We start from the raw sequence: 16,172 nt of genomic DNA, 5'->3' as shown, positions 1-16,172 counted from the left end.
TGGGGGGGCTCAGTCAGGTGAGCATCCAGCTCTTGGGGTCAGCTCAGGTCATGATCTCAGGGTCGTGGGACCTAGTCCCGAGTCTGGCTCCACACTCAGTGCGGAGTCTGCTTGAGATTCCCTCTCCCCCCGCCCCTCCCCCCACTCACGTGCTCGCTCTCTCAAACAAGGGAAGGTGAAGTCTCATGGAAGTGACATTCCGCTAAGACAGAGGTCTTGACCACAAACCAAAGACCAGAGCAACTGTGGTGGCCGGGTAAGCAGGGGCACACGTCTCACGGCTGTTTTGCCTTTTCCACTGAGCTCTGCCGGGAATTGAGGGTTGTAGAAGATGGCAAAGTGGGGGCAAGGTTCCTCACCGTGCACATGGATCTCCCTCCAGTGACTGCGCACTCTCGATTGGGAAGGGCCTCGTGTCCCCGAGGCCCTCCAGTGTCCCCTGTCTTGTCAGTGAAGTGCTGTGCATGTGGTGGGGGAGGGTCTGCGGCTCAGCTCTGCCTTCTCACCCCTTGGGCCCCCCGGTCCAGCCTGTACCAAAGCCACCCTCCCTCGGGTGCAGAAAATAAAAACCAAGTTTCTAAACCAAATGGCACCAAGTAGGGAAATGATAACACTAAATGCAACGTAAGGTCAAGAGAAATACAGGAGAATTAGGAAGCTAGAAACTGAGGTGGGCGTCTGGTAAAGGGGCCAGAGCACAAGGGGCCTGGCGTTTAAATACCCTTGAGGTTAGGGTTCTTGGCCCCCACTCCCCAGGTCAGCTCTGTGGGCCAAGCTGCTCTTCTCTGGGCCAGGGGCTTGGGCTGGGATGTGCCGGGCAAAAGCAGTCATGAGGTCAGCCTCATACTTTTCAGGGGCAAGTAATCGTGTGGCTTTTCCTCCTCTCTCTGCCTTTGGCCTGTCGCCCCAAACCTGAACCCCCACCACTCTGGCTGTCCCTGCCTCGCTTCGTGGCTTGGAGATGCCACTGACCCGGCCGCCAGAGCAGCCGGGAGCCTCGGCAGCGGAGAGGGGCTGGTGGCACGAGAGACTTGGGTTGGGGAGAGGCGGGCTGGGGCTGTCGCTTTTTAAGGTCAGTAATGACGAAGGTCTTGTTACACGTGTTATCGGGGAGGGTCACCGGCCTGGCCAGTGACTGGAGTTAGTTTCTGATGAAGAAAAGAGATGTCAGTGTGGTTCGGCTGAGCCGAGGCAGTGCTCAAGTGCTCGCAGTCCGCGTTTGCATCTAACGTCATCACTTCCAGCAAGTGAGGGACAACTAGGGTATGATTCCCCCTTATGTGACTTTTATTAATGCTAGAAATGAAACAGTGAAAAACAAGGAATCTTTACACATCGGCATGATTATGGGTACAAGGATGGTATTAACAGAGACCGGGAAGGCCTGATGGGAGGCTTCAGTCTTGCCCCGATCCGAAGCCACAGTCCTGCCTCTCCTGGGTCTGGCGAAGAGGGACCAAAGAGGGACCGGGACCTTCCAGAATGGCCCTGGGCCTTGGAGGCCCGCCCGCCCCACGGAAAGCTGGACCCTGAGGCGCCTGACCTTGTGGCCTTAGGGACTTGCAGGCCTGATGTCCTGCCCTACACGACCCCCGACCTGGAGGAGCTTCCTAACGCAACGAGATGGAAGAAAATAAAGCAGAAAGGAACAATGAAGAAAACAATGTGGGATCAAGGGCTGCGATGTCCTGCTGGCTTCCAGGAAGGCGCCCCGGCACCTGACTCACGCGCATGTCACCCGGACTCGGAATGCCGTCTGAGACCATTGCCATTTTTTAAAAAGCCCCAGACCTCGCCCTGGTCAGATTCAGAGCTCCACGGCACATGCATCCCCTCCGCAGGAAGGCTGGATCCGGTGACATCGCTTGTCAAAGTGGGGCGCAGTCTCGCGCACCCTGGAAAGGAGGGCGAAGTCATCTTCTTCAGGAATCCCGAACGAATTGCTCCCAAACAGGTCACACTACCCGAGCGTGTACTGCTCTGTGCGGCCGCGGCTTCCAGGGGACACTCTGCAGGAAGGAGCTCTGCGTGGTGCTCGGTTGGATGCTGTTTCACGGCCAACCTGGTGCAGCTGTTCTCTTCTCTGAATCTCCAGTCTGGGGCGGTTCCTGGCACCCGGGCGTAGAGTTTGTCCGCACCGGCCTCGGTCAGGTAACCGAGACTCTGAACCCGGGCGCCCGCACCAGGCAGGTACCATCGAGGAGAACCGACAGCCCTGGCTTCCGGACTGAGGCCCTGTGACTCCCTGCAAGTCACACCGGGACGAAGGGCACTCCTTCCCGGCTCTGGCCTGTGTGTTGGGACGCCGCACTGGCTGCGGGGAACAGGGGCCCTCTCATTGCTCTGTCCAGGCTCACTAAGGGGCCCTTATATCGTCTAAAGTGGCCAAGAATTTCTCCCCACTTTCCTCCGGGAAGGAAATGAGGTGACCAGGTCCTGCTGCTTTGAACGTCAAGTACTCGAACAGTCTGAAAGGCCCGGACTGGCATTTACTTACCTTTGGGGCACTGTGAACCCCGAACCCCTACAGCAAAGCCTACAAGCTCCGACCGGCCCTGACTGTCATCCACCTGCCTGCGTAGCCAGTCCATGGTCCCACGAGATACCACACCAGGAAGAAGGACAGGCCAGGATCTGCTTAATTCCTGGTCGCTCGATTTGTCTTCTGGCGGCAGGTGCTCAGAAGAATCAAGAAGGGCCGTTACGTCAAACCCTGTGCCTGACTGAGACTTTCATCTGGGTCCCCTGGGCCCCAGCGCCCCACCAAGGAAGGGGTGACACGATGCCCTCACGACAAACTGGAACCGTTTGGTTTCCGGACTGAGTCATCACTAAAACAGAAGGGAAAATTCATCGGGAAATTTGAGAATGGAACTCATTGTGTTCTGCTGTGTTGTGCTGTGTTTGTTTTCTGGCCATAACTACCTATCGCTCAAGAGCTTGAGTCTGGCACAGGACAGCCAGGGATGATTCGTGCCTTCCCGAGGGGACAAAAATTCTGTCAGCATTAGCCAGCTCACGGGAAACACACTGCAAGGGTGCCACGTGATCCAAGACCGGATTTCACAGTGATCGTCAAAGAGGTATTTTGAACGGGAGCTTCCCATCTGAACACCACACAGAGAAAACCGGCCCGGACGCACACGCCGTTCACATCAGAAAGCACCTGCTCAAAGTCGCAGGAAAGGGAGAACCGATGACGCCTCATCTCGTGTCTGCACGTGTTCCTCAGTCTCCGAGGGTGACCGAACGCGTGGGCTTCATCGCAGTCCTCAGAGGCGGTGGCGTGAGCCTGCGACGGGCGGCCTGGCCGACTCTGTTGTAGGCCTTGCTCCGTGAGGGACCGGAGCCAGAGTTCCTTCTTCGGGTTCTGTTCTCTTGCCTTCGCGGTGGGGGCAACAGTCTCTGCCAAGCCTGGCTTCTGAGGTGTTTTAGGAAAGAGGTGAGATGATGCGTGTGAAGATGTGCCCTTCAGGAAGGCCAGCAGCCATGGCAGAGCCAGCCAGCCAGTGTCGTCCGACATGCTCCCCCTGGGGCCCCGGGGCTGACCGCCCCCATCACTCGAACTCCCTTTCTCTGGGGACAGGAATGATTTATCTGTGAGGAGTGCAGATGCTGCCACCACCTCTTAGTTTCATCCCCCCAGCTGGGTCTTCGGGGGCTGGGACGGGAAGCACAGAAGAGGGGTCAGAGTTTTCAAACCTGAGGGTCAAGTCATCTTGTCTGGTTCCAGTAATGGCTCTGATCTGCCCTCCAAGTGCTCCGCCAGAGAGATTCTGAACCAAACTCTGCGGAAAATACGCTCCCAAGCCTTGTTTTTGATCGTTCCTACCCTGCCTGGAATTCTCTGCATTATAGTCCACGGCTCTGGAGTCTTCCATCGCTGCCTCTTACATCAGTGGAGCCAACTGCAGGCATCCCAGAGGCCACGGGCCAGCGTGGCCGGGGAAGGCCACTGCCTGGATGGGTAGGGATAGGCGTGGGTGCTGGAAGATTACCCCCTTGTCCCCCTTCGGTGGGTACAAATCTATCCTCTCTCCCAAAGCTTCTCGGCAAGCTCACGGCAATCACAGCTTCTCTCTGGCTCTTGACCGGCTTCACCCATCGCTGCAATTCTGGCAAAGCAGCTCTGCGCCCGCGCTGAGCTTGCCCGCCCGCTCACGGCCCAGCCTGTGCCTCACACTTTGGACTGCCGCTCGTCCGTCCACTCCTGCCTCGTGCTCCGGAGGGCCTGGGTCTTCCGCTCGTCCACCTGCACGTAGTCGACCCTGTGCTCTTCCGAGACAAGAAGCTTCTGGAGCGGGGGAACAGAAAGGTTTTCATTATGTGCATTGAAAACAAATCGGGCAAACGTCAGGCCTCTGGTGTATATCACAGCGCCCCGAAATGCTGCCGCCCATTCCTCCCGCACCGCGTCCTGTGCAGGCCTTGCACTTGGGGGCCCTGCAACACCTCTGCTCCCAGGCTCCCAGGGACCTCGCTGCGGCCGGCCGGCTCTGCCCACCACACACTGAGCACCGGCAACACGGGCTGACCGGACGCGCATGATACCCAGCAGGAGCCCCATCTAGCGGCGGCTTCTCCTGGGCCCTGTATGGAAGACGGCCCCGGCCATGAGTGACAGCGACAGAGGCCTTTGCCACCATGAGCCACTAAGGTGTGGGGCTCGTCTGTCTGCACTGACTGCAGGGCCTGCCAGCACCGACCGCGGCGCTCTTCTATACTTGCTGGTCTCTCCCTTCTGACCGGCTTTTCTGGAATCCCAGTTCAGGCTTTGGGAACAAAACTGAAGGTAAAGGAGCAGCGGGAGTTCATTTGGCAAAAGGGAGATCTTCCAGATTTGTTTCCCTGCATGAGCGCATGCATACACACACATGCACGCACACACACACTGGACTCGTACTGCATGTGCTGCTCAGCTAAACTGCTTTTCTCATCAAACAATGCACGTCGCGAGGCACGTCTTTCGTTCCTTCATGCCCCCGCGGCTGCTAACTCACCCTCACGACGGGCCTCGACGGTTCCGAGCTGTGCTGTACAGACTGCGGTACTGCGTCAGCGGCCGAAACCAGCCATGTGAGGCCCTTTGCCGACGGGTCCCGTTGCCACCGGAGAGTCTTGTCACCCCCCAGGGTCTAGCCAAACCACTGCATTCCTCCCGCCCAAGCAGACGCTTCCCGGGACCTTCTGAGAAGACGCACAGCCGACGCCCCGGGGAGCTTGGAAGGGAAGGGTGTCTGCGGGCAGCTCTCAGCCCCGGGTGCTCCTACCTGCTGGGCAGGCGCCGGGGATGCTGAGTTGAAGTCCAGAGCCAGATAATCCAGGCTGGATTTCCTCGCCCACGTCAGGGCGCCGCCGCTCAGCGAGTGTGCCACTCTGTGATTCTAGAAACCAACAGCACAGGACTCAGGTTAAGGGCGTCTGGCCGGGCTGCCCGAGGGAACGAGGCGAGTCTTGTCTATACCTGCGCCCCGGCCCCCTGCAGCGCAGCTGACGCGGCCACCCGGAGCGGCCCCCGTCTGAGTGACAGGGGCATGAGACACAATGTCGACAATCCAGCTTTCACGCCAAGCCATTAGAAAACTGCTGTAAGAATAGGACAGGTCAAGGACACCTCAGAGACCGATCCGCAAAAGATCGATCACGTTTATTCAAGTTCCAGTAAAGGCGCCGCCAATGCACTCAAAGACACTTTACACAACGCCAGCAGTGTGACATGGGCGACACACCCATGCACTCAACACTCAGCCTCAGGAGCCCCTGTTCCTCTTCTACAACCCCCTTTTCCTTACAATAGACTACGCACTGTGTTGACCTTGGCACTGACCACTGTTTTTGAATACAGTTTTGACAGCATGGAAGTACCCTTAAATCACACACCTCAGTTTTGCCTGTTTTCAACTTTTATCAACACAAACACATAGTACGTATTTTGGGGGACTCCCTGTGTTGCCCTAGACTCACCCCTGCTGAGGCACAGCCATCCCCCGAGGAGTTTCTAGGCTGTGGGCACCGGAACGGCAGGCCTGGCCCACTGGATGGGGTACTGGTGACGTTACCATCCCCACACACTCGGCGGGAGGCTCCGAGCTTTCTGCTCTCCATCCTTTACCCTAACCTGCGTGGGAAGATCAGCGCTTCTAGTTTCCACACCACAGTTGGGGGAAATGGCATCTTCCTGTGCTCTGCTCTTCTGTGCCCTCGACACTTAATTGGTCACCTTTTCATATGTTCAAGGACCATCGATTTTCCTCTCTGCTGTGAATTGTCTGCTCAGGTTTGCTTTTGTTTTGCGAAGTCCCTGCTTTTTTTTCCTAATTTTTCTCAGTACTTCCTCATATATCCTGGACAGCAATCGTTCCTTGGTCTATAGTTGTTCTTTCTTTTTATGGCAGTCTCTCTCCTTTTTCAAAAGAGATTTTATCCATTTATTTGACAGAGACAGAGAGGGGGAGGATAAGCAAGGGGACCCACAGAGGCAGAGGGAGAAGCAGACCCCCGACCAAGTGGGGAGCCCGACATGGGACTCGATCCCAGGACCCCGGGATCATGACCTGAGCCGAAGGCAGACGCTTCACCAACTGAGCCCCCCAGGTGCCCCTATGGTATTTTCTAAATGAAGAGTCATTCCCACTTTAAATGTAATATTTTCCTGAGTGGCTTGTTTTTGTATTTTAAGGAACCCTTCCTATGGTGAAGTCATAACTTGTCGCCCCATATTTTCTCCTAGAATGGTAAAGTTTTGCCCTTCACATTTAAGTAATAATCTAGCCTGAGCTTATTTTAACCTACGGTGGTGAAAAAGGGATACAATCCATTCCTTTTTTGTTGTTTTTACCCCACAGGGATAGCCACCCTGTCCTCTGAGACACGAACTCTAGTCACGTGTTGCGGTCTCGTATGTGAACAAATGTTGAGTTCTATCAAATACTTGCTCTGCATCTGAGATAATCACATCATTTTCTCCTTTAATATATTAATGTGCTTGATTGACTTAATAGAGTCTTTTAATTCAGAGTCGTTACAGCTCATCTCTCAGAGAATACTGAGGAGGGCCCTTGTCACGATGAACATAGGGAAGCCCACGGTACTCCAGAAACAAATATAACACTGTATGTTAACTAACCGGAATTAAAATTAAAAGTTAAAAAAAAAAAAAGGTAGTAAGAGATTATGAAAAAAGTTTCCCCTTCTGGCATAGTTTTTGTTTCCTCTCATCTGTTTTGGTCTCTACCCTTCGTGCCAGAGCTTTCCTGAAAGGTCTGATGAGGACATTGGCTGTCTGCTCGTATGTAAGAGTCAAAGCCCCAAAAGTCGACTGGAAGCTTTGAGTACATTGGTGGTGCTTGTCCACTGTGGGGTTCACTGCAGGGTGATCCTACTGGATGCTTTTCTTGGGTAAACCCTCAGTGTCAGGACCTCGGTCTTCCTTGGGCTGCTCAAATAGCCCAGAGCACTATCTTCCAATCTCCAGGACTCGGTTACAGAGGTCTGATTGTCAACACTGTGGAAAAAAGGGGCTAGGGAAAAGGTTCAGCAGTGGTTCTCATATTTACCTAATCACCTCGTGTTTAGTATTTAGTATTCTTGGTCAAACGGGTCTAATGTCTCTCCCCACCAGTTCAGAGAGCCCTTGTTTTACTCTCTCTAGAGACTACACTTCAACTTTTCTGTAGAGATGGGAAGTCCTAGTGGCCCATCTCCATGCAGTGAGGGAGAGGCACTGCAAGATTTACCTGCTGCTTAGGTGAGCTTTGGACCACTAGCCCTTCTTTTCCTTTCCCTTCAGCCCTACTTCCAGAACCATGCACCACGGACAATTCCTGAAACTTTTAGGTACTCTGTAGTATATTCTGCCTCTCCCTGATCCCCCCGCATATTTAGGATTTAACTTTCTTAGGTCTGATAAGTCAGTTACCACACACCCATCTGCTTTCCGGTTTCCAATGTCACTACTATTATCTTCTCCAATTCTCTATACCCTTATGGGTTTATGCCTTCACCAAATCCCTGTACTGAAATTTTAGAGGCTCTTTGGGGATGGATGGAAAACAGAAGCCTGAGGTGGATCTGCCATCTTTACGGAGATATCCATGAACAGATTCTGGAATGTTAAATCCACTTTGTATACCTGGGATAAATTCAACTTGTTTGTGTATATTCTCAGCTTTTCATAGTGCTGGATTCATTTTGCTAAAATTTTCTGTAAGGTTTCTTTTCTAACAACTTCATCGAGCCATAATTCCAGACCACACAATACTCCCATTTAAAGCAGACAATGCTGCAGGGCTCAGCATGTGTCCATATTTGTGCAATCACTCTCTCAGTTAATTTTAGGACGTTTTCATCACCCCAAAAGAAATGTGCACCCCTTAGCTGTCATCCACAGTCTCACCATCTCCCCAAGCTCTAGGCAACCACCACTAATCTATTTTCTGTCTCTACAGACTTGCTATTCCAGACATTTCATACCAGTGCAGTCATATAGTACGTGTCTTTTGAGATAACTGGCTTCTTTTACTCCGCACACTGTTTACAAGATTCACCAGTATTGTTTCATTGTACGACTGTATAGCGTTCCATTTGGTGGCTAGACCATGTTTTATTTACTGAGTTAACAACTGAAGAACATTTGGGCTACTTTCACTTTTGGGCTCTTAAGAAAGTGCTGCTGGGGTGCCTGGGTGGCTCAGTACGTTGCGCGACTGCCTTTGGTTCAGGTCATGATCCCGGGGTTCTGGGATTGAGCCCCACGTCGGGCTCCCTGCTCAGGGGAGAGCCTGCTTCTCCCTCTGCCTCTGCCTGCCACTGTGCCTACTTGTGCTATCTGTCAAAAAAAGTGCTGCTATGAACATTTGTGTACAAAATTTGATTGGAAATATACTTTTTAAGGATATTTTAATGTACGTCAGTAAGTAAAATTGGTCTGTAATTTTGTACCTATGTTATCGCTACTTGTATCAAGTTACTTTAGCCTTATAAAATAAGGTGGGTAATTTTTTTTCATTCCCTGGAGGCATTTGTATAAGATTGTAATGATCTCTTCCGTTTGGTAGAAAGTGTCTGCACAGTCATTTGGGGCTCATGACCCTTTGCAGTTGTCCCTACTGAGATCACTCAGGTTCCTATTTCCACTTGAACATGTTTTTGGATATTTTCTGATAATTTGCTTATTTTCACCAAAGTTGTCAAATTCATAATATTCTTTTATGTCATCAATCTCCGACATATTTGCAATTATTACCTCCTTTACATTTTTAATATTGTTTATTTGTATCCATTGCTTTTTCTTGATTAATTATGTTCAATTTTAGTCTTTTCTTTTTAAAAATATTTATTTGACAGAAAGAGAGTATGCAAGCAGGGGGAACGGCAGAGGGAGCAGCACACTCCCCGCAGAGCAGGGAGCCAATGCCCAGCTCAATACAGGAACCCTGAGATCACGACCTGCACAGAAGGCAGAGGCTTAACAGACTGAGCCACCCAGGAGCCCCCACCGAATTTCTAATTTCATCCCAATTTTCGTTTCTATTTGTTCTAAATGGTCTTTTCTAATTTGCCTGGTCAAATTTTTAAAAGGGGGCATGGTGCTCAATCCCAGGATGCCGGGATCATGACCTGAGCTGAAGGCAGTTGCCCGACGACCAACCACCCAGGTGCCCCTGGTCATATTTTACTGGCATGTTGTTAGTCTAACTTTCAACTCATCTTATTTCTTTAAATATATCAAATATAATTATTTTATATTCAAAATCCAATTATTTCCAATAATGGCTTACTTCTATATTTGATTCTATTGTTTGTAATTTGTATCCATTCTCAGGATTTGTAATTCCTTGGCATTTTTTGGTCCCAGAGATTCCCCTTCCTTTCTTGTCAGTTGAGTTTTGTTTTTAAAAAATATATTCTCTATCGAAAGACAACTATCTCATGATCTCCCTGATATGAGGAAGGAGACAAACCATAAGTGACTCTTAATCTCACAAAACAAACTGAGGGTTGCTGGGGGGAGGGGGGTTGGGAGAGGGGGTTGGGGTTATGGACATTGGGGAGGGTATGTGCTAAGGTGAGTGCTGTGAAGTGTGTAAACCTGGCGATACACAGACCTGTACCCCTGGGGATAAAAATATATTATATGTTTATAAATAAATAAAAAACATTAAAAAATATATTCTCTATCATTTTAAGATATTTTATGTGGTGGTATGTGGTTTTCATGGTAGCTTGTCTACAGAAGTGCCCTATCAAATTAAAAAAAAATAGAACAAATGTAGCTCCACTTCCTCTTTTTTAAGATTGTATTTTTAGGTAATCTTTACACCTTACGTGGGGCTCAAACTCACAACCCCAAGATCTAGAGCTGCATGCTCTAGCATATGAGCTCACCAAGTTCTACTTCTCATGTTGGATTAAATAATTTTGACCCCTCTTCCTGCAAAGAACAGTATTTCATTTTTGGTAGAATCTGAGGAATTGTTTCTAAAACTGTATGGGAAAAGAAAGGACCAAAAATAGCCAAAGAAACCTTGAGGAAGATCAACAAGCAGGACTTACTTTCCTCGATATCGAGACTTATCAAGCTGCAGTAACCAGCACGGTGTGCTAGTGTCCAAAGACAGACAGGTAGACCGATGGAACAGATCTGAGAGACCAGAAGAAGGCTTGATTTATGGCAAAGATGGCGCTGCGGAAGTGGCAAATCATAGTAATTTAAAATAAATGGTGATAGATCAATTAGAGAAACATATCGAGGGAAAATGAAACTTGATTTCCACCTGCAATCATACACAGAAGTTAATTCCAGGTGCACTGCAGACCTAATTATGAAATGTACAAGTATAAAGCTTCTGACAAGTAACCAAAATTTACCCAAGATTTCATAGATCATGTTAATGGTCCTTCAACTATTAAAGAAATTGAAGTCACCCACATGTTTCACTGATAAATTTACCAAAAAACTTAAAGAATAAATAACACTAATTCTATACAATCTGTTCCAGAAAATAGAGGAGGAGAGAACACTTCCTGAGGATCCCAACATTACCTTGATAACAAAACAAGGCAAAGACACTATGAAAAACCCGCAGATCGATACCCATTGTGACCATGGATACAGTATCCTCAACAAAATGTTAGCCAATCAAATCCAGCAATACATAAAATGGATACTACACCATGACCAAATGGGTTTTATTCGGGGAGTTCATGACTGACTCGATATTCAAAAATAAACCAGGATAGTCCACAATATTTACAGTCTAAAGAAGAAAACGAAATGATCATATCAATGAATACTCAATGGTAGACTGAATGAAAGGGAGACAAAGAGATTCTTCTCACTGCATGTGTGCGACACTGCACTCAAGTGATAAAGCAAGTGAAAGAAACGGAAAAGGAAGGAATAAAACACTGTGCTTACAGACGACATGATCATGTAAACAGAAAACCCCAGGGAATGTAAAGAAAATAAATCTCCCATATCTAATAAGGGAATTTGGCAAAGTTGCAGGACTCAAGGCCAACACACCACAAACAATCGTATTTGTATATACTGCCAATGGACAACTGAGAGCTGCAATTACAAAAATGCCATTTACAATAGCTCCAAAAGGTGAAATATACAGGTAGAAATCTAATAAAACATGATAACATCTATACGTTAAAATTATAACATTCTGAGGAAAGAAATAAAGAAAATCTGAATAAATGGAGACACACTATGTTCATGAATTAGAAGATCAGCTTAGAGTAAAAGTGTCAGTTCTCCTCAAATTTATTCATAGATTTAACACAATTCCAGTCAAAATCACATCAGGATATTTTGTTAGATAATGAAAAGCTTATTCCAAAATTTATATTGAAAGGCAAAGGCAGGGGCGCCTGGGGGACTCAGTCAGTTAAGCGTCTGCCTTCAGCTCAAGTCATGATCCCCGGTTTCTGGGATTGAGTCCCGCATCAGGCTCCCAGCTGTCAAATAAATAAAATCTTATAAAAAAATAAAAGGCAAAGGGGGCAGAATAACAACCAAAAACTTTTTAAACTAAGAATGAGATTCAAGAAAATATGCTTCTAATTTACTATAAAGCTTCAGTCATCAAGACCGTGGTATAGACAAAATGACAGACACACAGATCAGTGGATCAAAATACAAACGCTACCGAAATATGCCCAAATGATGGTTCACGAAAGGGCAAAGGCAATTCAATGAAGAAGAGATTGTCCTGTCAATAAATGATACTGGAACACCATCTTAGCTATGGTAACAGTCAGTCAATGAAAAAAGTCAACATATGTATAAAAAAAGAAGAAACTCGGGGCACCTGGGTGGTTCAGTGGGTTAAGCCTCTGCCTTCGGCTCAGGTCATGATCTCAGGGTCCTGGGATCAAGCCCTACATGGGGCTCTCTGCTCAGTGGAGAGCCTGCTTCTCCCCTCTCTCTGCCTGCCTCTCTGCCTACTTGTCATCTCTCTCTCTGTCAAATAAATAAATAATCTTAAAAAAAAAAAAGAAGAAGAAACTCAATGAATTGTGCTTAATCAACAGGCAATAATGTCTCTGCCACTGGCCATAGCAACATTTTCCTAGATACGCCTCCTGAGGCGAGGGAAATAAAAACAAAAATAAACTATTGGGACTACATCAAAATAAAAAGCTTCTGTACAGTGAAGGAAACAATCAACAAAGTTAAAAGGCAACCTACGGAATGGGAGAAGGTATTTGCAAAATATGTAAAGAATTTCTTATACGACTCAACACCCCAAAAACAAATAATACAGTTAAAAAACAAGCAGAAGACCTAACAGACATTTCTCCAAAGAAGACATCCAGATGGCTAACAGACACATGAAAAGATGCTCATCATCACCGATCATCAGGGAGATGCAGACCAAAACCACAATGAGATGCCATCTCACACCAGTCAGCACAGCTAAACTCAACGACACAAGACAGGGAGGCCTGGCTACCTCAGTTGGCAGAGCATGTGACTCTTTTTTTTTTTTAAGAGATTTTATTTATTTATTCGACAGACAGAGATCACAAGTAGGCAGAGATCACAAGAGAGGCAGGCAGAGAGAGAGAGGAAGGGAAGCAGGCTCCCCACAGAGCAGAGAGCCCAATGTGGGGCTCAATCCCAGGACCCTGGGATCATGACCTGAGCCGAAGGCAGAGGCTTCAACCCACTGAGCCACCCAGGCGCCCCAGCATGTGACTCTTAATCTCAGGGTTGTAAGTTCAAGCCCCACACTGGGTGCAGAGACTATTTAAAAAAAAAATCCACAGTGAACAAGTGTTGGCCAGGATGTGGAGAAAAGGGAGCCCTTGTGCATTCTCGGTGGGAAGGCAAACTGAGGCAAGCTTTTTGAGGACCCTCCATGCTGTTTTCCAGAGTGGCTGGGCTCTGGGAAACAGCATGGAGGGTCCTCGAAAAGCTAAACACAGAACTACTCTAGGATCCAGTAATTGCACGGCTGAGTATTTCCCCAGAAAATATGAAAACACTAAGTCAAAGGGATCCAAGCACCCCAACATTGACAGCAGTATTGTCACAACGGCCACAAGACAGCAGCAGCCCAAGTGTCCATGGACTGATAAATGGATAAAGATGTAGTGTGTCCACACGCACATACCCACAAGCACACACCCATGGAATATTATTTGGCCATCGAAAAAGAATGAACCCTTGCCATTTACAACATGGATGGAGCTAGAGAGAATCATGCTAAGTGAAATAAGCCAGTCAGAGAAAGACAAACAGCACACAATTTTACTCATATGTGGAATTTAAGAAATGAAACAGATGAGCAAAGGAAAAAACAAAAAGAGGCAAGCCTAGAAACACTCTTAACTATAGAAAACACACCGATGGTCACCACAGGGGAGGTGGGTGGAGGGAAGGGGTAAACAGGCGATGGGCATGAAGGAGGGCACTTGCGGTGACCAGCAGCGGGTGTTGTGCAGAAGTCCTGAGTCACTATATCGCACACTGAAAACTGGTACTGCACTGTATGTTGACTCTACTGGTATTTGAGTAAAAACAAATAAATTTGGCTTAACCAAATTAAAAACCTTTGCTCTGCAAAAGAAAGAAGAGAATGAAAAGGCAAGTTCCAGATGCAAAAGAAAATTTGTGCCAGTCACATACCCATTGGGTGACTCGTACATAGAATACATAAAGAGCTCTCAAAACCCACTGTAAGAAAACAAACAGCCCAACTGAAACTCGGGCAAAAGGGTACAACAGATAGATACTCCACCAAAGAAGACACACAAATGCCTGATAGACACACAAAATTAAGTCTGACCCCATTTGCCGTTAGGGAAATAGGTGTTAAAACAACGAGATACCACTATCTACACATTAGAAGGTCTAGGTTAAAAACAAACAAGAAAACTGTGGACCAAGGACACTCCCGAGGCATGGCCAGCACTCTCACAAACAGCTGACAGCTTGTGTGGCCATGACCATGACAGCAAGGCTTGGGCAGTACCTCTCAGAGTCAAACCCACAACAGATGACCCCGTTAAACCCAGCTGATGACCCAGCAATCTCACTTCTAGGTCCTTATCCTAGAGCAGGAGGCTTCAACAATGGCATTCTTGACTTTTGGGGTCAGATCATTCTTTGTCGTGGGGAGTTGTCCTCTGCACTGGAGGGCGTGCAGCAGTCCCCCTGAACCACACGCCCCTGGGTGAGCTTCTGGCAACCAAAAACGTCTCCAGACATTGCCAAGTGTCCCTTAGGGGGCGAAATCAACCCCTGGTAGAGAACCACTGCTCTAGCGAAATGAAAACTTGGGGAATGCCAATGGATGCCTACACAGAATCTGTAAAAGGCCCTCAAGGTCAGGAACAAGGCAAGGTGGCCCGCTTCTGCAATTTCTACTCAACAAAGTATTGGAAGTTTCAGCTATATGTAGCAGTTAGGCAAGAAAAAAGTAAAAAGGCAGCCAAATTGGGAAAGAATAAGCAAAATAATCTGTTTGTTGACAACATGGTCTTATATGTGGAAAACTAAAGATTCCACGCAAAAGAAAATAATAACAAACAAAAATTAAATTCAACAAGGTTGTAGGATACAAAAATCACACCCAAAATTCAGTTTTATTACTATACACTAACTGAACCACCTGAGAAGAGGAAATCAAGAAAATGGTATCACGGCGCCTGGCGGGCTTGGCTCAAGTCATGATCCTGGAATCCCGGGATCGAGTCCCGCAACCCTGCTGAGCAGGGAGCCTGCTTCTCCCTCTCCCTCTGCCTGCTGCTCTGCCTACCTGTGCCTCGCTCTCTCCGTCAAATAAATAAATAATCTTAAAAAAAAAAAAGAAAACGGTACCATTTACAACAATATTAAAAACAATGAAGAATTTGGGAATAAATTTAACCAAAGACTTGTAATGACAACTTCAAAACAGTGCCGAAAGAAAGCAAAGCAGACACAAATAAATGGAAAGACATTTCCATTTATGGGTACGGATTGGAAGACTTAACACCCAAAGCAACCCAAATGTCCTCCAGTGGGTAAGGAGACAAACCATGGCACACCCGCACACTCAAACAGTGCTCAGCAGTAAAACAGAAAGAATGACTGATGAGCGTTACAACTTGGGTGAACCCCCGAGATGCACTGAGTGAAAGAAACCAGTCTCACAAGATGGCAAACTCTGTGATACAAGTGTAGCGATGGAGAACGCGTCCGTGAGGGCCAGGGATTCGGGTTGTGGGAGGGTGTGACTATGGAGACGGAGCTCGGAGGACAGCCTTGAAGTTGTGCCGTGTCCTGACTGTGCTGGTGGGCACGTGAACCTACATCCATGTTAAAATGCACAGACCCGCACACCAACAGAAAGTCTGTTTCACTGTAAGATAATCTAAAAGCTAAAAAGTATTATAATGTCATAACAAACCACTTAAGGTGAGATTCCGAGGCTAGAATTCTACTATCAAAATCTTACAAAATGACTGAAATTACAGAATGTGGAAATACTGTAGAAAAGAGATCACAGAAGTTAAAATTTTTATTCTTCTAAATTTTCTGTAATTTCACAAACAGCGAAACAAAGTGAAAGAGGATGCATAACTTTAATAGAACAAAACTTGCATCTCAGTCCCTGGCCTCAATTTTTACATTCAGATCAGACCTTGTTGTCAGAGAGAAAAACATTAACACA

General features: G+C 47.7%; 1 protein-coding gene across 6 annotated transcripts in view; it reads right to left on the bottom strand.

Moving 5' to 3' along the window:
* Nucleotides 1–4,160: 4,160 nt before the first annotated feature.
* Nucleotides 4,161–16,172, bottom strand: part of GAB3 (GRB2 associated binding protein 3) — a 75,888-nt gene continuing 63,876 nt past the window's right edge. For 5 of the 6 annotated variants that reach the window (XM_047716128.1, XM_047716129.1, XM_047716125.1 and 2 more), the window contains 2 exons: nt 5,271–5,384; nt 4,161–4,294 (listed from right to left, as the gene is read on the bottom strand). In XM_047716128.1, the coding sequence (XP_047572084.1) occupies nt 4,178–4,294; nt 5,271–5,384 (231 nt within the window). In that variant the 3' untranslated portion in view covers nt 4,161–4,177. Of the gene's footprint in view, nt 4,295–5,270; nt 5,385–16,172 lie in introns of those variants that run through there. The other variant, XR_007124797.1, reaches the window with a different exon arrangement.

This window comes from Lutra lutra, chromosome X (assembly GCF_902655055.1).
Source record: "Lutra lutra chromosome X, mLutLut1.2, whole genome shotgun sequence".
Lineage (NCBI taxonomy): Eukaryota > Metazoa > Chordata > Mammalia > Carnivora > Mustelidae > Lutra > Lutra lutra.
Note: the sequence above shows the minus strand (reverse complement) of the source record. Positions and strands in the feature narration are given on the sequence as shown.